Source organism: Chrysemys picta, chromosome 3 (assembly GCF_011386835.1).
Source record: "Chrysemys picta bellii isolate R12L10 chromosome 3, ASM1138683v2, whole genome shotgun sequence".
In the NCBI taxonomy this organism is placed as follows: domain Eukaryota; kingdom Metazoa; phylum Chordata; order Testudines; family Emydidae; genus Chrysemys; species Chrysemys picta.
This window is the reverse complement of record NC_088793.1, coordinates 21131631-21154674: the sequence shown is the minus strand read 5'-3', so window position 1 is coordinate 21154674 and position 23044 is coordinate 21131631. Positions and strand designations below refer to the sequence as shown.

The 23044-nt window shown below is 39.5% G+C and overlaps 1 protein-coding gene across 6 annotated transcripts in view; it reads left to right on the top strand.

Moving 5' to 3' along the window:
• Nucleotides 1–23044, top strand: part of KLHL29 (kelch like family member 29) — a 540917-nt gene that overhangs the window by 439994 nt on the left and 77879 nt on the right. For all 6 annotated transcript variants that reach the window (XR_010599378.1, XR_010599380.1, XR_010599379.1 and 3 more), the window contains one exon: nucleotides 7411–7549. Coding sequence is in view for 2 of the 6 variants with exons in the window: in XM_005297329.5 (XP_005297386.1) it covers nucleotides 7411–7549 (139 nt within the window). In the remaining 4 variants the exon portion in view is untranslated. The remainder of the gene's footprint in view (nucleotides 1–7410; nucleotides 7550–23044) is intronic.

Genomic DNA, 23044 nt, shown 5'->3' with positions numbered 1-23044 from the left:
GTGTCATGCAAGTGCAAAGTATTTATTTATTAACCTCTAAAACTATCTGTAATTTCTGTTGGATACACCACTAATTAATTGTAAGAAATCATCTCACTTTTTTTTAAAAACTGTGGACTTTTGTGATTTGTACAGTTTGGCAAGCAAGTGTTTCCTTTCTCTGTGTGTGAATACTTCGTATGTCGTTTTTGTTTTTTATTCCATCTGAACTGGTCAACACTTGACAATTGCTGACATGTAGGGGAGCCTTTAATTACACTATCAGTTGCACAGATGGGTGCTTCTTGTTCAGAGCTTTCAAAACTAGAAAATGTTCAGTTATTGCCTTGCACTATGTAAGGACATCAAAAAAGGTCTAAAAGCTATCTACTAGTCTTCTGCTACAGGCAATTAGGATAAAGCTGAATCCATCCCAGATCACACAGTAATAAATATTTTAGCTGTCCCATAAGCATCTATTGATATTCAGATCTATCTTCTGGCAAATAAAACAACCAGGGCTAGATTTCTGTTTAAAACCAGGCAACTCTGAGTTTCCATGCTTGGATTTGTATCTCTCTGTCTCTGGAGAAGATAGTGGTCTGACTGGAAACCAGATTACCGTCCTACATGAAATAGTGGCATGTTGCGTACAGAACAGAGGGCCGCATTGGCAACTTGCCAGGATCCCCTGGGCTATGCCAGATTTGTCTAATGTGGAGCAGATTGCTGCCAGACTCATATTTAATCAGAAGGGACCCTCAGAAGGCTACAGATCTTGGCATATGATGCTCCATCTTAATCTGCACATCTTGATGGACCTCTGCATGTTGGAACTGTAGTCTCACTGCTTGTCCGTCCAGTGATCGCAGGTCGCATTGGAGAACACATAGACCATATTTTTTCTATAATTGTCTTCTTTTTCCCATTCTTCCTGTCACCCCACGTATAGAGTAAAACCACTTCATTTCCCAAGCTAATCAAACAGGTTTTCCTTAGAGAGATTGGCAACCCCCAGCACTCACAAACTCTCAGGCATATTGTCTACTCCACTAATTTTACAGTATAGAAGATTTTACTCTGAGAATGTGTGAGTCAAGATAGCTGAAGTTTGGCTTCTTATATGGGCCCTGAGTACAAAACAGACTCCTTTTATATTATATTTTTTAAAGCATACCTTATGCCAGCAATGATTTCTCCAGTAATACATTTTAAATGAATATTCTGCAATCAGATACTTAGCTCTTTTTCATCTCTGGATGTAAAAAGAAAAGGTGTTAAAATTATACACTAGAATTATCTCCATGACATAGGACTGGAAAATGTCACCTGCATAACATGTGAAGAGGTTTCTGTCCTCAGAGTACATCCTAATGTCAGCTAAAATGATGACAATGAACTGCAAATTGGTGGGGGAAAATGATGCTCTAGCATTCCAGAGTTTTGAGTAACTTGAAGAAGACTAATTACAGGCCTAATCCTGCTCAGCTTCCTCCTTATTGAATAGTAGTCCCACTAACTTCAGTGTCCATTACTCACATGGGGAAGCCATGCCAGAGTTGGCCATATATATGAATAATGGAAACCCCTTTTTAGCACCACAAGGCATCTCCTCATCACTGGCACCATTCTTGAAAATGGGAAAATCACTGACTAGAAGATGAAGTGTCTTTTGAAGGAAATGATCTTATGTAACTATCTGTTCAATGTTGAATTTAAAAATGATCTAACACTCCCTCCAGCAGCTAGGTTATTGCTTTCTTTGTCAGCATACATATTTAAAGTTGTCCACAATACTAAACTGACAGAAAACTCGGTCAGTGAGTTTGGGTTTTGGTTCCCCAGTACAGGGTGCGGTGGGTTTTTTTTAATTGCTCATTTTATCTGATGTTGGGCCATATGGAAGTGAACTGCTCATAATATTGACCAGAAATCGATATGCATTGGGGTCACAATGGCAGAAGATCCCGGCTCTGCAGCAAACTGACTATTTGGGAGGAAGGTTGGTCTGCTGTGGACAGGTCACAATAAACACCTATAATTGTTCACACTGGGGAGGAGAGCTTTATATGAATGATTCTCTGCTTTACCCCAAACTTCAGACTCATGCCAGGGTCACAGACCAATGGATGGGAGCTCTCTCCTGCCCTCTATTGTTGGAAAGTCACTTATCCCCCTCCTCTCTCCTCCTACTGTTTTCTTGAGGAGGCAGGAGAGAATGATGGGCCTTTTCCTTTCCCTGACTCCTAAGTACAAATCTGTTATCCAAGGAGATGTTTTTGTCTTCACAGCATGTGGAATCTTCTCCATCTGTCAAGTGGGGAATAACCAATCCCCATGTCACATCATGCTGGAATGTACAGAGTGATCAGCACAGTCATAGACAGGTGTGCAGTGTCAAAGTGCCACCTTGGAATAGAGAACAGCCTTAGCAGCTGCATAGCCAGGGAGGTCTAGGTACTTCTGATGGATGAGTCTAATAGCGTGTCTAGGCATATCATTGAAACTTGCCTACACAGTTAAATCAGTCCTGTCATTAACACTATTGCCAGAGTAAGGGGACCAATTCAGCGTAGCATTCCCCATTCTTTTTACTCTTTTTGTCTGTGTGTTCATGTATGTCGGGATGGGGTGAAGAAGGGTTTTTCAAAAGATGCTAACAAAATGTGAGACCCAGTGCAATATCCTGCCAGGTCACATAGCTGGCTATGGTTCTGTGACTTGCCCTCAGAAATAACCATGCATCTCAGGAGGGGGCATTCATCTTGTTTTCCCAGGGAGCTACTCAAGTGAAGCAGCTCACTACTGTACAAAATTTTCTGTCATCATTACATACCTGACTCATTGTTTTTGCTTCATAAATGAACTTCTCATAAGAACTTCTCAGAGTTTAAACTAAACTAATGAATCTATTATTACAAATGGAAGGAAATCTGAGGGCATTATTAAGGAACAAGTTAAGCCTCCAGGGGTTGTGTTGCCAGTCCCCACTGTTTGAAATACAGTCTAAATGTGGGTAACAAGTTACTTTGTAGGCTGTTATAGCAGTATGATGGGTAGTTTGGAATAGGGTTGACTAGTTTATTTCTGCTCCCTTTGCTGGCTCTTCAGGAGTAGAACACAAATAATGTTGGTCCTACTGCAGCATGATTATTGGGCTTTTTTGGCTTAGTTTGTAATTTCTCAGTTGAGTGGGAGGGACTGTTGTCCAGTGGTTAGAGTTGGAAACTGGGAATCAGAGATGCTGAATTCTGTTCCTGACTCTGCTACTGACTCACTGTATGACCTCAGCAGAGTCACTTCAACATTCTATGCCTCTCTTTCTCTTGTGAACTGGGTATAACGGTGTTTAAAGTACCTCCTAGCCATGTTGTGAAGACTAATAGTGGTAAAGTGGTGAAGTACCTCTCACCCCAAACTTTGCGGAGCTGTTTGGAGGCAGGGTTTTAAATCGTATCCCTTTTTTGATTTTCCTGTCCTTAGCCCAATGGCAGAGCCCATGGAGCTATGGGAGAGCAAGCTGGATTCTATTCTATATCATATAATATATAGATATTCCCTTTCCTCTATTTCGCTAGCTGTGCATATAAGTGGCTCCCTAAAGAAAGAAAGAAAGAAAGAAAGAAAGAAAGAAAGAAAGAAAGAAAGAAAGAAAGAAAGAGACTCCCTCTTTAAAAGCAAAGAAACCAAAAGAATAAATGAATAATACCCCGCTGCGCTCCGTTATGATTCTTTTAGGGAATCCCATCTTTAGGAGGAAAAGATGAAAATCGGAACTCCAAAAAAGAGAAGCAAGGGAAAGCTCAGATCATTTTTCACTGCCAGGACTGCAGTGTACAATTCATCGGCAGGCATTATTACCTGGTGAAAAAATTTGTTTTGCAACTGAGCCTGAGTCCTCATAAATCATTAATGCCTGGCTAAGCACAGTATGAGCATTACAAATATACTGAGAATAAGGATACATTCTGATATAGCCTTGTATCCAGTACTAATGCCTGCTAGTTATTTAGTAATACAAAGGGGGTCTCAACAAGGAAGATCAATGAATCAATGGAGCTTCCTGACTTTCTCCTTTCTTCCTTCTCTTTTCTCCCTGCCTTGTCTCACTTTGATTCAGAAACTGAGCTACATAATAAAAAGGACTGTTCAGGGCGGTCTAATGGGTCAGACGGGAGAGGGGGGAATTATAACCTCAAAATTGCAGTGGCAAAATAGAAGCCTTTCTGCTGCTTCTCAGGGTTTGTTCAGGTTTATATTGTTATGAGCCAAACTGAACCTTTGCTGCAGACCTGTGTTTTGTGATTTGCATCCCTTAATGAATGCATGCAGTATACTGCACAAGTAAATCCTGCTTGCAAACAATGTAGACAGAGAGTCTAACAGCTACAGGGTTGGGTGTAATCAATGAGTGCTGTGTAAAGCCCAAGTAATCAGGCTTTACACGATGTATTGTGTAGGGTCTCAGGCACTTAAAAGCAACCATCCCAAACATGGGGAACAGCCCCTCAGTAGCCTCTGCTCCAGCCTGTGAGGAGGTATAGTGGTTGAATTCTGAATCCTAGTGTGAAGGAGTTCTTGGCCATGGTCATGGATCCAGTGACTCCCATCCCTGTTGTCTTTAATCTATCCACAGGTGTATGCATTGCTGCCAAATCCCACACACCTTCCATCCCAGCATGTTCAGAATGGTATTAAGTACCACCCACCCGCCCAGTCTGAAGGAGCGGCAAAGGTCCGCATGGTTGCTCTACCTGCAGCCCCCTTCTCTTTCAACATCATAAATGCTTGACTTAGGGGATTGGAGTGCCTAACCCTGTGCACAAGAGTAAGCTTTATTCTGTCTGACTGTATCGAAGGAAAAGATGTATCGAACTCAAAGGATCCATCTCCTTTCCCATTACCTGGATCTCTTATATGTGGAGGATTTTTTAATGGCTAGGCTATGTAGATATGGCTACTGGGGAAAGGAAGGAGGATTGACTAGGGGATTAAGAAAGGCAGAAGTGTAGAGAAAGGAGGAAAGGAAATTGGATGGGGAAATTTGAAAAAGAGATACAGAAAACAAAGGATGAAATATATAGGAGAAGAGACAGAATCAGAAAACATGTTTGAAGGAGAAAATGAGGTATAAAGGTATAAAATGACAGAAAATTGGTCTGAGGAAAATCCAGTTACTGAAAATTAGAGAGGAAAAGATTGAGAAGATCTAGCAAAATGTGGTGTACATATGAAGAGAAAAGGGAAATTAAAAATAACAAAAAACCCAACATGTTTAAAAATAGCATCTAAAGATGTTCTTGTGGAACCAAAGACCTCGGTCACTTAGGCCTATTCAGGCAAAACACCCATTGGTGCCCCTGGATTTTCAGCAGGGTTTTTGACTGAACAACGCCTGCAGGGTTCAGGCCCAGCTCAGGCTTTGGCCCATGTTCTAGAGTCCATCATCAAATGTTTGCCACAAGCAAAAGCTTAAAACTTCTCTAGATAAGAGGGAACACTTTCATCCCCATTTAAGTATTGCATTTGCTTGAGCAATAGTGTTATGTTTTAGTTTAAAAGAATGTGTTAAAAATAGTCCATGGTGTAGCACCCACAGGACAGAGTGGTATATTTTCCTCTATTATAGATCTGACACAAGCCTACTGTTATTTCAGTGCCCTCTCTAATGATCTGCTTGTTCTCCAGAGAATGCTGACCCATTTCAACGCATATTAATTAGCCTTTCAGACACTACTGTGTTTCCATTAAATAGATATAAATGTGCAAGGTGACATTTGTTTACTTAGTCCTGAAAAATGTTCACCACAGATGTTGGGGTTTGGGTGGATTTCAGTTTGCTTTTTAATGTAGCAGTTGAGTATTTGCATGCTTTTTTGTTGCTGTGGGATAACTGGCTTCTCTAAAATGACACTTGTTTGATGAGTTTCATTTTGGAGGCAGAAGAAACATGACTACAGCATAAGATTATTTGGTCCTGATTCTCTTTTACACTAAGGCCCCTTTATATCACTCTGCAATATAGTGGGCATAAATACAATTAGAGCCCTTTAAGATGCCTTTACACTGTAAAGGGGGCTTGCATGTGAATGAGAATTGTACCCTTTAGATGTAAAGATCTATCTGAAAATGGATCTGTACATGATTTTATGATTGAGGAAATGAGGATGTTGACCTATTGCAAATATATATATATATAATGTGTGTGTGCATGCACGTGTGTGTGTATATATATAGATATATATAGATGTGCATATATAGATATAATGTGCATATATAGATATATGTATATATAAAACACATTAATATTAAAGTCAGTTTTATCATCTTGATCACTGTCTTCGACCCCGCTACTCCCCCTCAACTTAACTGTATGTTATTTGTCCTGCTAATTATTCTGGTCTCCAACCTTAGTGAAAGGCTTTCACCTAAATGATCCAACAGGCATATAGAACATCTAGGTTGCTTAATAGTTCACATTCACATATGAAGACATGTGGCATGCTGTTATTTCATTCTCTCAGTACCGAGAGGCTGTGTGAGAGGAGGCATCATGCGAGGTAGGTGCTTACTGCAGGACAGAAATACTTTCAGAGGTTATTTTTGTCATTGTGAATCTCTTGTGATGTGCGAAAGTTGATTGTTGCTGTAAATGAAGCTATCAAAGGCTACAAATTAAAAATGCTGAAATGGTGAAAATCCTCTGAGTGTAAAAAATGGGAAATAGTAAAAAAGCCAATAATTTACTCTCTCTCTGATTTTTTTTTTTAATCATAAGAATGCTGTTAAAAGATTGGCTTAACATATTACATTGTCACCTATAGTGTAAAGATATTTTATGAGCTGCATTGATAATCCTGGTTAAACTTTAATACAATATAGTATAACATAATACTTACAATTAATACTATTGTATTTTGTAGACTGAGAAGCTTCACACATTCTTAGTATGTTTGAGTTTAGGATATGCTATTTTTGCAGGGTTTGTGGTTTTATTCTTTTGACACATATCCAGTTCATATTACATCAAAATGCTATGTTTTTACTTAATATTATTCCAATACATTCAAAAGTTAGTTGCATTTGGAGAAAAATTATGTAGTTCTCACATTCTGTTATAACAAATTATATTCAACTTTTCTGTGATGATGCGTTATCTGTGTGTCTCATTTGCTGATGCTCGAATTTTTAAATTTTTGTTTTTAACCCCTACAAGTTTAGGATTTTTTTTTTTATTATTTAGACCTACTGGTTCCTGCTTATTTTTTTTAATACCCAGTTTGTTTATTATTTCTTTGACTGTCAGTGTTGAGCCAGTCTTGCCAACAAACAATATCAAGTGTTTCCTATTTCTCTACTTCTTTACAAGAAAAAAATAAATAAAAACTCTTAATGGGAACCCTGGCACTGTCTGTCTTCTCTGTTCTGCAGAAATGTTGAAGGAGTTGAACCAGCAACGCAGAGCGAAAGAGTTTACAGACCTGAAAATTATTGTTGAAGGCAAAGAGTTTGAAGTCCACCAAAATGTTCTAGCTTCCTGCAGCTTGTATTTCAAGGACCTGATTAAAAGGTTTGCCTTCCTTCCAGCTGTGATCTGGTCTGTTCTTTTGTAGGGCGCATTTGTGTCGCTTTTTTCTTCCCCTCTCTTGCAGGTTTATGAAGATTGAATCTCCTGTCACAGAGCCAGTAGCCATTCTTTCCACCTCCTTTGAATGTATTTTCAAACCGAGACTCAGATCCATTTGTTACACATCTGACTCATACAGTGTAATTATTTCTGATCAGTAATGGCCTATTTTGGCTGAAGAATGTGTTCCATCACTAAGAATTCTAAGCTTAAAACAGAACTATTAGTAGTAATCCAGACCACATGATAGAACTATTGCTATCAATATTTTAAAGGGATTCCATTACATAATACAAAACTTTATCCTTCAGGCTTCAGTAAGCCATAAGCTTTCCTGTGAATGATGCTGAAACTTCATAACAATAAAGTATTTAGACAATGTTAACCCCTTCAGCCCTGAAATCTTCGTCACATGCCATGTGTGGCACTTAGGAGAAAGGGGGTTAATATTTATAAAAATATTATTTGGGGCCTTTTTAAAGGCAAAAAGTCAATTGGCAAATTTTCATAGGAAAAATTGGAAAGAGACAATGTTAGATTAAAAATATAACTCATTTTATATTTAGACTAAGAGGAGTTTTTCTTAAGCAAACACTGCTTTAGCTTAGAGTAGATGTAATATGTACATTTCTAAACCTCATGTCTCCGCCTTTGCATTCCCCCCCCCCCAGTTTCTAGCTGATTGATTCTAAACAGTGCATGATAATCTTTTTTTTCCATTACATTGATTTTTCAATTTGTATGCTTCATATACTCGATAGGAATAAATTGGTGCTTTCATATTATTAGTAAGTTAGAGTAGCAAGAAGGGAGGGATTAAAAAAAACTACCACCAGGATAACTTTCATTTTTCTCTCAATCATCAGCAAATTAATGCAGCTGCTGATTTTGCCTTGCAGTATTTTCCTAAGCAGACTGAGCCTGGACTGTGCTAAAAAATGGAATTACAGAACATTTTGCTTGCTTTCAAATTCTGTATTTAAATTTTACCAACTAACACAATAGTGATGGTGTTTTATTTCAGGATGGCATATTGGCTGGTATCTCCTTTTCAGTGTATTATGTCCTTTTGCACAAAGCTGTTTTTCTAATTGTGCATATATATTACATTACTATGATATAATTGTGCTTGACTGCCTTATCAATTATTCATAAAAAATATGTTGGCCTGGTAGCTTGTTATTTTCCCTCTGTAAACCTAATGATTGCTAGCTCTAGCTATGATAGATCTCCTTTCTGTCCTTTTTCTCCTGTCTGCTCATTATCACTTGCTAGTTAAGGCTACAGTATATGCCTCTCACAGAGATAAGGTATTCAGTCTATAGGGAAAGGAGATCTTAGACATCATTTATAGAAACCCAGTAATTGATTGGCCAAGGCGTGTCATTTGGATTTGACTGTGAAGATGTTGGTTCATCTACAAAAGTCATCAGGCACCATCTATTTCTAGAGAGACTCTGGGGAGGATTGTAATTTAGTTGTCGAATGGAGATGAACCATAGACTGAATGCTGATTTAACAAAGAGCAATCATTTAAAAAAAAAAGTCTTAAATGCAGTTCTCCTCTGAAAAGTGACTCTGCGAAAGTGGAATCCTGGAGTTCCACGCTTGTCTCTCTGTGACTCATATCAGACTCACTCAGTTTCCAACTGAAAAAGGTGGCTGTTTATTCCCCCTGAATTGCAGGCTCTGAAAACTCAACCAGGAATTTGAAAGTCAGCTTGTGTTCTTTTCCTTCTCACACATCGGCAGCAGTTGTAAAGTGTTCTCAGGTCAAATTCTGACCTCAGTTAGACCATTTCAGCCCCACTGTCTTCAATATATGGCCTCACTCTCACTCATGTAACCTTGATGAATGCTTATGGGGCTACACAGGGGGATCCAAGGCAGCAACATTTTTATTACTGGTGATGACACTTGAATAGGGAGGAACCCACCTTGATGCCAGGTTGAGTTTTCAGGCTGTCTGGTGGGGAAAATAGGAAAAATAAATGTTCACCTGTTAAATGTGCAAATTGGTGCTAGAGTCTTTGAGAGACCTTAAACCTGGGGCCCTGAGGTGCCATTTTAAAGATGCACTTTTCAGGGACCCCATGGAAGTTAATGGAGTTGAGGACACTTAACTTGCAAGAGGCAATCAGCACCTTGTGGGAGCATGCCCTTAGTACTATAAAATCATGACAGTTCACAATGGCACTATATTTATAAATATAGCATGTTTAGAATGTTCTCTTGATAATGGTCACCTGTTGCTAACAGCTCCTTTGAGGAAAGATGAAACACAGATCACACGAAAAGCTTAATGTGATTTATATTGCACTCTTTCTATTATCATAAAAATAAAAACAGACACAGTTGGATTAAGTGGCTGAAGAATAAGTAAATGTCTTTGTATTTCCTAAATATTTATATAAAGGACATTGAGTTCAGTGGTACAATAGATATAAGATCTGATTCTGCTCCAGCTGAAGTCAACAAGAGTTTGGTCCCTGACTTCAGTGGGAACAGGATCATCCCCATAAAGATGCTCTGGGTATGTGTCTACATGTCCCCGTGGATATACATGTTTGCAAAATACCTTTCAATGTACTTGCATCATATATCCTGTACTATGGACAAACTACTGCCCTAACACATCTGGTTATCTGCATCTGATACCACTGAGTGTTGTAGGTGAATATCTGAAGGCAGAATAGCAAGTAACACCCCAAATGAGTAAAAACGGAATGTTAGAAAATAATTAAGGCCAATTACAACAATGTCTTTAAAGGATAAATCCAGCACTCAGACTCAGTGTACCACATTGTAATGAAAAACTGAATATACATTTTAAAACAAACATTAATTTATTTATATGCCATTAAAATATTTATATTTTCAAATAAAAACACATTGTTCTCCTGATCCTAGAAGATCTGTTGGTTCTTAAAAATGGCTTGATCCTGTAAGGTGCTGAGCCCTCTAGCCCCACACCAGCAAAGCACTTAAGAACATGAGTAGTCCCATTGACAATGTACTTACAATTAAACACAAGCTTATACGCTTTGTTGGGTGAAAGCTAGAGTGCACCGGACCAAGCCCAAGTTGTGCTTTCAGCCAATATTTAAAAAAAAAAACAAAAACAGACTCCTATGCTGAACAACCCAACAATAACAAGTCAATGAATTGGGCTTCTTCACTGTCTGGCATTCTTTCCCCATCCTGCTGCTATACCTATATGCTTCATTCCTACAAGCAGGCAGCATATTGAAATGTGTCTGAACTCTGCTCCAGGTTTCTTGTACCCTCCATGCTCACAAGAATGAAGCAGACAGGCAAAGCAGAAGGATTGGGTGAGATGTGTGTGCCCTCAAACCAAAGCACAGCTGGCAGGCCTAATTATATTACTATCATTCTTATGCCCCTTTACTTTGTAGCTTTCTTAAACATCAAACTCTTGGAACAGACTTACTACTCTTTATGTTAAATTTGTAAGGATTTTTTTTCTTGGTGACTCTTTTGGTTAATGTTTAGAACTTTCCTCCTGAGAGAGATGTATTTCATTACTTGATCTTATCACTTGCTCCTAGAGCTGGTGATAAGATAGACAGCATGTTCAGCCCTTGTTGGAGGGAGTCCTCTGGCTAATCAGGTGGCATTACTCAAGATCCTATTCAGACTTGGCCAACAGGAGGTTACTGCAGTAGACGACCTTGGGGGGGAGTGAATGTTAAACAAGGGTGAGAGGTGGAGAAACAGGAGGATCCCCTGTAACCTAAATAATATCCACATATCTTGTATGTGTGCATTGGAGTTGGCCCCTAACAGATACCCCAAGCTGAATTCTTTCCAATTATGGAAGTAAGGTTGAAATGCAGACCTGAATCTGAGTTTTGTGGCTCTGGCTCAACCCGTATGTGTATGCTATATGTGTGTATATGTCAGATACATCTGTGATCATCTCTACATGTCTAGAGAGAGACCAGAATCCAAACAGCCCTCCCTCCAACTTTGACACACACACACACCATATATTTTTATGGGGGGATAGAGGGCATGTTTCAAAATCCAAATCTTAATTTTTGCATTGGGCTCCATCTCTACAATAGGCCAAACCAAAACCCCATACCCAAGCATCCTTCCCCTCCCAACTTTGGCAAGCTTGTCCACATTCCAGAACCAGATTTTACAGCTTCATTTGTAACTAGAATTCCTTGTTTTGACTGTGTGTATGTTTCTTTGTTTTGATTGTGTGTGTGTCTGGAAGAAAGGGATGGAAAATCCCATGATGTGGTATAATGTTTTTAAACTGCATCCTAAGTAGACAAATACAGCTGCCATATAAATGGAGTGTATGATGCTTCTAGGGCAAAGTGAACTTCACCAGAGCTCTTTAATTAGCTTTATTTTTTTTTCTAAACCCCAAGTCCTGGAATCCTTACCAAATTCACATTGATAGGAAGCTCTTGGCTTAAAATCCCTTTCTTGGCCCAAATACTAGCTCTTATAAGCAAACCTCAGAGTTGTATTTCTTTGTGAGGCAGCAGTACAGAGAAGTTCAGATAGTATTCTGTACCTTCTAACTGTTCAAGATTTGCTTTTAATGATGCTCTTAACTTTGTAGCCCCGAGGGCTGGCTAATTCCAGTAGCGTACAGCATAAAATACACACAGCAGGAGATTAGATCACAAAGCCAAGAATTTTGATGGAACATAATCTGGCAACACTCTGGTCCTCTTTCTTTTCCAAAGGAGCAAAGTCACTTTAGTTCATGACTAAATTGTTTTTCCAGGATAGCCTGCATATTTTCTCTGTTTTGTTTTTCTAAAATGGGGTAGCGGGTCCTCTTTCTGTATCTGGGACCTGGGTCCTAAAGCTAGAGAGATAGAGAATTTTGGACTGTTAGGGCCAAATTCTGCTTTCTCTTGCACCCTTGTAAATCCAGTGTGACTTCATTGAAGTCATGGGAGTTACTCTGGATTTACACCATTGTAAAAGAAGGCAGAATTTGGTTGCAAGAAGGAGAAATCTGCCTCTCTCCATCTGAAACAGTATGACAAAACTGCAAAAGCATTCAGGTGTCGGGAAAACAGACTGTCTGGTTTGTGTTTACCTTATGAGAAGCCAAAAATGAGAAATAGCAGATGAAAATAAAATCCACTCTTAGCAACCCCTTCCTGTTTTGCTTCTTATCAAGAACTTTTGCTTTTAACCCCAGTTGAGAAGTCGGGAGCATATCTGCATCTGCCTCTTTCAGCTTCCCTGTAAAGATAAAACATTTGTGAAAGTAAATCCTTTATTTATTTATTTATTTATTTTTTATTTGAAAGAGGAGGAGAAGGTCTTGAAAATCAGATACGTTTTTCAGGTGCAATCAGAGATGTACTGTACATAGAGGGATATCATCAGTCGTTTCTGTTAAACCATTTATGGGGCCTATGAAAAAGGGAAGTTTAATGGAAAGTACAAAGTGTACTGTTCCTTTGCTGCGAAGGTGCAAGTAATGCTATAAATGCCTTTCCTCTTAAACAAGTAACTCATAGCTACAGTATGTTGGGCTTGAAATACTGCCATGGGAAGTAGATTTATGCTCCTACAAGTGGCAGCCTTTTTTGTCATTGCTGTTCTCCTGCCGTTTGTATTTTGTTAAGCAGCAGCAACACTCACACCCTAATGACACAGCTGGCCGCTAGGGTTTGATACTACGCAGCTGCCAGGCTCTGAAAAACATGTTTTCACTGAGCAGAAATTTACATGCTTCACTATGAACGAACTGCAGGTTACAAATACTTAACTGTGCTTCTGAACCAAAGGGCCAAGGAACTGACACAGAGTCCAGAGCAGACATTTCAGTGTGACTGTATTCAGCCAAGCAAACGCAGTCGTGGATTGGTGGGGTGACAGGCTTGCTCTTGATGCTTGCTCTGCATTGGCAGGCAGATAAATTCATTCTATTTTGAAAGACAAAACCTGGCAAGTGAGGCAGGGCAGGTCCATCTTGAAGCTCAGGCTATGGCGTGGAAATCAAGCATCTGCCTCAGGACAGTTCCAGCTTGCAGAGGTACCATGCAAAATCACTTAACCTCAGCCTCCTCTCTCTCTTTGGTAGGCAGGGGCTTCTCACTCACGTAATTTCTAGACAGAACTACAAATCCTACAAATCTTATCCAAGAAATGACAGACTAATCACTCCCTTGCCCTCACTCTGGCTAGACTTATCTGCAAGCCACATTGCTGTCATGCAGCCGCTCGGAAGACACTGATTCGTGTGACCTAGCTATATTTACTTACATCTCAGGGCCCAGTCTGGGCTTGACTGTGTTGTGGACTTGCAATTTACCAGCAACGGGAAAGAGTTATGTTACAAGAGCCAGTTCAAGCTAAATGGATCAAAGACAGATAGGCAAAAACTGCACAGTCCAGGGACTGGAACCACGCTGTGGTTTTTGGCCACCCCCCAAAAGCTTACCTTGACCTAAAATTAAAATAATCAAATATGATGGTTCAGGATGCTAGAAGGTAGCTGTAGAGGGTCAAGGATGACTCTGACCTTGCCTATGCCACCTGTGTTTACAACACTGCACAAGTTCATTTTGAGGTGGGATTTATTTATTTATTTTTGCCTTTCTTTAACATCCGTTATTGGCCACTGCTGGATTAGAATACTGAATTTATGTTAATGATATGATCAGCTTTTGCCAAATTCTTTGTTCCTGTTGCACGAAACACTGATGAGCAAAATGTGCAGAGCAGTCCTTGAAGTTTTGCTATAGGTAACAAATCCCCAGTACCAATAATAGGAGATATGTGAAAACACACTACCTGTTACGTGGTATAATACCTTTCACTTATATATTTCTTAAAAGTGGTACATGCCTCTTCTAAGGGTTTGCCTCTACAGGGATACTCAGAAAAGTGAATTAAGCTAAACCAATTAAGGCCACTTTAATTTTGAATTAGAGTGCCCACACAAGGATCTAATGCAGTTTAACTAATTCACTTTAAATTCACACATTTAGTTAATGCAGATTAACTTTCCTGAATGTCCCCATGTAGACAAGGCTTAACTGTATTACAAAAATGTAACTGTAAGACCCTATATCAAAGAGCTAGCACCTTGCAAAATTCATTCTAATCCTTGAAATGCCAATTAGGGCCTTAGGGCTACTACCTTAATATAAATACGTAATCATAATAATTAATAAATATTTAATTATTCCCCCCAGCGTTGAAAGAGAGCCTTAGATATACCTACATAAACACTTGTGTAAATTTCACCGCATCCAATGAAATAGATTTGTTATTATTTGTATAATGCCAACTGTGTAGTAAGCTGTTTTATTATTGTGCAGTAAATATGATCAGAAGAGATCAGATCTGAGTGGGATGAGGGGAACCTTTAGTTTTTCAAGAATTAACTTCTTGCCGGTCATGACATTTATTTTTAATTCTTCTTCCTTTGTCTAAAATCCCCAAAGCAAAATTTTTGTTCCTCAATATATTTTGCTGTTTTCTTTTCAAATAAGGCTTTTGCAAGTATGTTGGTGCCCAGACTCTTAATACTGTGGCCCAGTTTTTCATTACTCCACAAGTAGGGACTCACTTTGTCCCCAGGCCCTAGCAAAAGAGTCCAGAGACAGCAAATGTTGCTCTTCCAAGAGCCATTGGCTCATTCTCTTGCCACTTGTTTAAGCTGACCTCTTGAAGCTTGTCTGTTTCTTAAGTCTCAGCAGGGAGGCAGATTTATATTTCAGTCTGTGATCTCAGCTACTGTAGCATTACACCCTTCAACTGATCCTGGCCTTGCTTTTTTTGAAGCAGCCCGTATAGAGCAATTAGATCATGTTCCATCTTTGAATAGCCTTAAAAGCATATTTGAGATTTGCCTCGTTTGTTTGTTTGTTTGTTGTTTTGTTCTGGCCATGTCTCTTGTTAACAAAAGCATTTGTTGTTAATCGTATAGTTTGTCTTGGTCTAAAATTATCATTTGTCTGATTTGTGGATGGTGCATTAGGAGAAAATGCCCGATACACAAACAGATTTACACCCATGGAACTCCACTGACTTTACTGGGGATTGAACAGCTGCACACTGTGAGAGCATTTGGCCCCTGGTATGCCAAACCAGCCTTGCCAAATTCTATTTGCCTGGAGCAAGTAATAACATTATCTGCATCAATGTCATGGTAAAGCGTGGACAAGTAGATTTTGTGCCTGGTCAGGTAAATTTTCATGATGAATTTGCAAGGCTGTGTTTAAACACTAATTTATTTAATCTCATGATTTTGCTAGTTCTTTACCCTAATCACACTATAGCATCATTACAGTACGTGTTTTTCTTGTTTCATGAGACAGATGGATAGTAGCTGAGGCTCCAGATAATATTTATCTCTGAGATAGCGTAAAGAAGGCAGAGATTTGCAAGTTAGTACATTTTGATATCGATAAAATAATTCCAAAAGAGAAGCCATGCTAGGGTATAATTTATTTTTAAAAAATCCTATATAATAGAACATCCACCGCCTTATGGCACATGTATTGCAATGATGTTGCTCTATAAATGTCCCTTGTTGTCGTCATTTACATGACTGATTATCCTGCAGCTGTATAAACTCTAGTAACTCAGTAAATAACGTGTGACCACAGTGTGTACATGCATCTTGGGGTCTGTGTTGTGTAAATCCATGTTGTGTTTGTGTATCTGTACATTTATATCTCATGATGAGCCTATAATGATACAGAATCGTAAATCAAGCTCTTAGGCATGAAACATTGCTTTCCATGCAGAGTACAATATCTGTTCTCTACTTAGCTAGAGGTAAGCTATACATGTCATTAAGCCTCTTTTTTGTTTATCCCAAGATAAACAGACATGTGACTTTGAACCATTTAATAATTTTGATGATGAAAAGTCAAACAGTGGACAGTTAGTATGCAGCAATGCTGCACTTTGTTCTTATTTGCCTGGAGTTTCAGTACCTCCAATATTATGTTCCACAGTAACCAAGATATTCCACCTAAATTGTGTAGACTTGAACAAAAGTTTTTAATGAGCACATAACTAACAGACTCTTCAGCCTCATGAGAAGCTGCCAATCCCAGTCTAGTGTTCTCTATTTGGTAATCAAAACAATTTGACAGAGATAAAAAGAATTAGCTGTTCTTGGTTTAAGTGCTTCATCTCATATTCTAATCTTGGGTTTCCTGTTTCCTTTAGACTCAAACAAAGTGTCCAGGGAATGAAGCAATTTAATTTCTGATTTTTTTTTTATCCCGTTAGCATAGGTAGCAAATGTTTTGCTCTAGTGAAATGAGAAAAGAGAACATTTGCTCTTATATTAATTATGTCCCTCACTATGAAACCAAAACCAATAAGAACAGAATGTCACAGTACATTTAGGAGGTGGAGCAGAAGCTGGAAGTTCATTAGGTAGTTGGATATAGAAGACAGCAATCCTAAGGGCCATATACTACGGTCTGTGTGTGCAACTTCCAGCCACACCAATGGCATCGGGGGGGGGGCAATATCATGGCTCTCGGATGCAGGTGTCAACATATGTTGTAAAGAATAGAATGCATGTTCCACTGCCCTCTGGATAGAATCAAAACTGCTAATTTGTTTGGGCCACAAGCCCTATTATGTTAACAGAAATCTCCTTTAGCACAAACCGTAGAGGCATGTGCTTTTCAAGAACAGGGGTATCTGAGTTCTATTGCCATTAAATTCCAAGTGGCCAAGATGTGCAGGATAATGATCAATAGGGAAGTCAAAGATGCCCACAATAGCTGAATCTATCTGATAGAAATCAATTTAATTTTCTTGGCTGATTAAATTTTGTTTGTTTGTTTGATTTGTGATGGGCCCTGGATAGAAACAGAGAAAGAGGCAGACTCTAAACACTGCATGCTGGTGGGGTTGTGGGGGGTGTACAATACCAAAAATGTCTTTATTTTTAGGTTAATCTTTTATTCGGTGCCCATTTTCATAGGGAGAAGCTGTGATGTGTGACATGCGTTTGAGGTTGCACCCCATGTAGTCATACTGCTGCAGACGTGAAGAGATGTCACTGAAAGGTCTATTAGTCTCCCTGTTCACATACAGCATGATGAGGCAGTGTGGGATAAAGTTTAACCAACTGTTCCGAGTCAGAAATGTACATTTACATAAAGCGTTTTGCATTATTCATGTGCATTCCTTGCAGGCGGCTCCATTTTGAATATTTTGAATTTGTTTTATGCAGTGTTGTTGTAGCCGTGTTGGTCCTAGAATATTAGAGACAAGATGGGTGAGGTTAGTCCAATAAAAGATATTACCTCACCCACCTTGTCTCTCTGAATTTGCTTTGACTTTTATTGTGACTATAGCTTGTAAACAGTGAGAAAACTGGTTTCTCCACTGCTCATAGGTAGCTTTTCACATTTGAAGTGAAACTGAGTAAGACTGTAGCCAACTCTAAGAGGCAACCAGACCATTAGTCAATCAAAACAGTGTTGCAAGCCAGTTAGAGGCAACAGTATCGTTGTCTGTAAATTGATGAAGTGAAATACTAGGAGAACTCCATATATAAGGGTACTTCAGCTGGAGTCTAAATGCTGCTTTGACACTCAAAGCATCTCGTTATAAAATTTTTCGTACTGCATCACAGAAAGGTTATGTTAAAAAGAACCTCTTAATAAAATGATGCAGTGAAGTTATTTTATATAATACACCAAGTGCATTAGCTCATGAATAGAATTTATTTATATATATATGTATTAAACTTTATTCAGGAGATGATGAAGAAAACTTAGTTATGTCTGTACTAAGCATGAAACACTAGTGCTGATGTTTGTCTCTGTGTGCTGGATCTCAGGAAATGCATTTCAAGGACAAAATTACTGGTAATACCAAGAATTCAGAGTGTGTGTGTGAGTGAGTGAGTAAGTAAGTAAGTAAAAAATTTTCCAGAGCACAATCTTGAACATTGCAAGCAAGGATTTTTTCCCCCTTCTAATATTAATCCTACTTTACCAGTGTGCATTTCTATTAGCTTCCCTATATAGATTAACTCAATGAAAGGGCCAATAACTTTGTTCTTTGGGTTCCAGTTTATAACTGAGATGTCCTTTGCTTTAAAAATCTCCCTGTGCCTATGACCACTCCAGCTTAAGTTATTACATTGAAAGTTGTAACTGAGCTAAGTGGACAGAGCATGCCCAAGGACCCTGGCTTTATTTAGGTAGAGCTAATTATCCAAAAAGTAAAAAGTTGTTTTGTTTATTTAGTAACTCTGCACTATCTGTGCAGAACTAATATGTGGTTTTGCTTATCTCTTCATTAAATTTTGTTTTCACATTTTTTAGGTCTACAATCACCCCATGGGAGGCTATATGATTTGTAAATCTGAAAAAATTCCCTGACAGCTACAATATAGTTACGTTGTAAAAGAACTCTCTTAGCTTGTTTAAATATAGACCTAATCTAACCTTTTTGCTGCTTAGCCCAAGATGCATCTTTTTAAAGTTCTATTCTAAATCACTTCCTAATTTTAATGAGTTTATATATCAGGAATTACCGGCTTTTTACTCTAGCTGTTCTCTGAGATTGCAGCAATGATAAAGTAAGGTCTAAAATTGTTTATTACACATTATTCTTTAGAAGCAAAACTTTTTGCCCCCAGTGGCTGTTGGAAGAGTTATTGATTTTCTGTCACAATGTGAAATGTTTGACCTTTATAATATGAGCGATGATTGGAAGGCCCATAAAATGACATTGTTCCATTTAAACTTAAGAGTTCACAGAGCAAATAGCAAAATGTGCCTTGTTTAACTATGTCCATGGACCTAAAACATACATTACCCAGCTTCAAGCTAGAATAAAATCCTAAGGAGACAGTCTATCAGATGTCCAAAATGCATTGTGTATGTGCATGTTCTTATTTATATCTATAATGAGCTTCCATTAACATGTACTGTGTGTGCATGTGTTTATTTGTGTGCACTTTTGTCAGTTACAGACAAATTCTCCCCAACAGAAGTTTTGCTGTTGACCTCTCTGAGAACAATGTTAGACCATTAGGGTCTCATCTTGCACCCACTGAAGTGCGTGACAAAACTCCCATTGATTATAATCGTGCCGGATCAGACCCCTTGTGCACATATGTTTTTTCACTTGGTCAACTGTGTAAGCACTTACAGCAGGGCTAAATTCTCCTCGTGGTTATACTTGTGCAACTTCCTGACTTCACTGGGGTTGCACCAATATAACCGAGAGGAGAATATGGCCCACATTTACGAAGTCTGCTAGGTGCATAGAGGATCTTTATATCCCGCTGCATATAAAATAAGAAACACGGGAACCACTTTATGAATATCATTATACAATACATCAGAGTTAGAAAGGAAATACCTAGGAAAAATTCTATTATAAAACCATTTCACTAAATCAGACCCCAGAATCCCGTTTCAAACCACACTAATACTCTCTGTGATTTCTCAGTCATAAGGCAGTCTCCACACACGTTTCTCTTTCTCTGTTTCTTTGAAAACTCACTGTTGATCCCTTAGGACTTGCTTTAGACAATAATCCATCTGGTTTCCAGGCTGAGTAAATCTACAGAGCCCAGGTCATCAGCATGGAAGCCATGCAGGCTTGTTATTTTACTTTGTTGGCTGAACCAGGCCTGTTTTCAGTATGCATCCCAAGTAAGTGATGCCTCTAAACCAGTGGTGGGCAATCTGCGGCCTGTCAGGGTAATCCACTGGCGGGCCACGAGACATTTTGTTTACATTGACCGTACACAGGCACGGCCCCCCGCAGCTCCCAGTGGCCTCAGTTCACCGTTCCCAGCCAATGGGAGCTGCGGGAACGGTGAACCACGGCCACTGGGAGCTGCGGGTGGTCAATGTAAACAACCTGTCTCACAGCCCGCCAGTGGATTACCCTGACGGGCCACGTGCGGGCCACAGGTTGCCCACCACTGCTCTAAGCTGTGCCCCTGTTGCCCAAGCACCACAACATGCTACTTTTAAAGCATCCGAGGCAGAAACTGACACAACTCAGTTTCCATTTCTGGCTGGTTGAGTAATATGAATAATCTCTATTGCTTTGTATTATACTTGCCATAAGTGGCTTTTGTGATTGAACACCTTAGCTTTGTTTTGGTATTTAATCAATTGCAGCAGCCGTTTATTGCTTGGTGTATTACAAAGGAAAAGAAATTATAACTTAATTATTTTAAAGACTGACAGGCTGGAGTCGTTGCTTAAATTGGTATTTTCTTTATTCTTATGTCAGTGGCAGGCTACTGGTTTTGCACTGTCTGGCCTGTTCACTGCTGCAGTCACAGTCGGAAACTGCACATGATTAGTCACCCGAAGAGCTTTGTTACCATGTCATTGCACGCACTCACCCCCACAACATTTGCCAGCACAAATGGTATTAATACCGTAGACAATTATTTGCTTGCAACAGGCCTGCCTATCGTACAAGGACTCAATCCTGCCATTGCCGAATGCCATAAAATCCCATTTAAATTAGTGAGTGCTCTGGCCCAGATTGTTAAAGGTATTTAGGTGCAGTAATGCCTAACTGATTTAGGGTCCTAAATCTCATTTTCCAAAAGGGATTTAGGCACTTAAGAGTCTGAATTCCATCAGAATGCCTAAATCCCTTTTGGAAAACGAAATTTAGGACCCTAAATCAGTTAGGTGTTGTGCTGCTCAGCACACCAATACCAAATGTGAGCATCTATGCCCAAACATTGAATAACCTTAACCAAACCTGCCTGATGAACTCATGTCAAACTCTATGGTAGAGTAAGAGAACTTTTTTACCTCAAGGTACTTCAGATACCAGGGAATCACTCTGATGCATGGCATCCGAAGTACCTTGTGGTCAAAGGTTCTCTTGCTCTACCATTAGGTAGGTTCCCTCTCTATACAGACCTAGAGATTAGGTACAGGGGATTGTGTGAGAGAGAGAGAGAGAGAGAGAGAGAGAGAGACTGTATTATGGGCTTCCTCTCAGGGCCCAACCAATCTTTACTTCTCTATCTCATCCCAAGAGGAATTGTAGCCTGAGCAAAATACTGCTTACATGCATGACAGTTCTGAGAGCATACAGCACGCCTGTTAAAAAGTCAGGGTTTAGTACAATGGGTGCAGGTTGGGCAGTATAAGCAACCTGCTTAACGTACATGCTTATGCATCTGCTTTTGGAATATGGCATCACCCACAGGCTATGTCTACACAAAGGGATGACCCAGTGTTTAGGGCACTAGCCACGGACTTGGGAGATGTGGATTTAATTTCCTGCACTGACACAGATTTCCTGCACGACCGTGGGCAAGTCATTTAGTTTCTCTGGGCATATCTACACAGTATTTTGGCGTGAGCCTCACAGACAGGCCAGCAGGGCTTGCAATAGTGCTCTAAAAATAGCTGTGTACACAATGCTTTCCAAGTTGCAGTTCAGGCTGGAGCTCAGGCTCTGAAGCCTAGGCAGAGGGGTGGGGTTCAGAGCCTGAGCTCCAACCTGAGCTGCATCTTCAAAGTGCTGTCTCTACAGCTATTTTTAGAGGGTTAGCACAAGCCCTGTTAGCCCAAGTCTGTTGACCTGATCTGGGAGGCACGATCCAAAATGCTGTGTAGACATACCCTCTGTAGTTCAGTTCCCCATCTGTAAAATGAGAATAACAGTACTTTGCTTCCTGGCCAGGGTGTTATGAGGATAAAAAGATTGTGAGGTGCTGAATATTTGTGGTAATTGAGGCCATATAAGTACCTTAAATAGAAATATGAAGCAAATTTAAGACTCCAATCCTGCAAAGACTTATGCATGCGCTTAATTTTACTCACTATCAGTACCATTGTATTAAATAGGACTATTCACATACATAAGCTTTTGTAGGGTCAGGGCCTAAGTATGGCTTGTTCTATTACCTGAAACCATTGTCTAACTCAGAGGTATTAAAAAAAGTGACAGGGCATGCCTCAAATTTACAGATCCCCCAAGTTGCTTTGTGGATTTTTGTATGTGTTTATGGGGAGAGGGGCAGAATCAGAGTATGAATTTTTACAAGGGAAAGAAAATCTGGCCTTGTATACTTTGTCCTCTGGTTCCAGGACTAGAAGGGGATATCTGACCATCAGCTTCTTCACAGCATTGTGAACCTTGAACATGTAGGTTCCCAAGCAGTTGCTAGAAGTGATTCTTGCTTGTATTTAAAGCTGGCCCTGGCCAGTGGATAGTAACGTGACCATTTATTATGAAGAGTTTGGTGGTCTCTGTGATGCACATTGGTGCTGGTCGTGCGGTGGTTTTCACGAGAACTGTAGCAGTGATGGAGTGAGCGGACTTGGATTGTCTGGTCATTAGGAGAAATTAATGTTTCTGTAAGAAGATGCTGAATGGCTCTAACCACTAAAGGAGTTTATTTTCTTACTTTAACAGATTTTCCCCCCATTCTTGACGTTACCA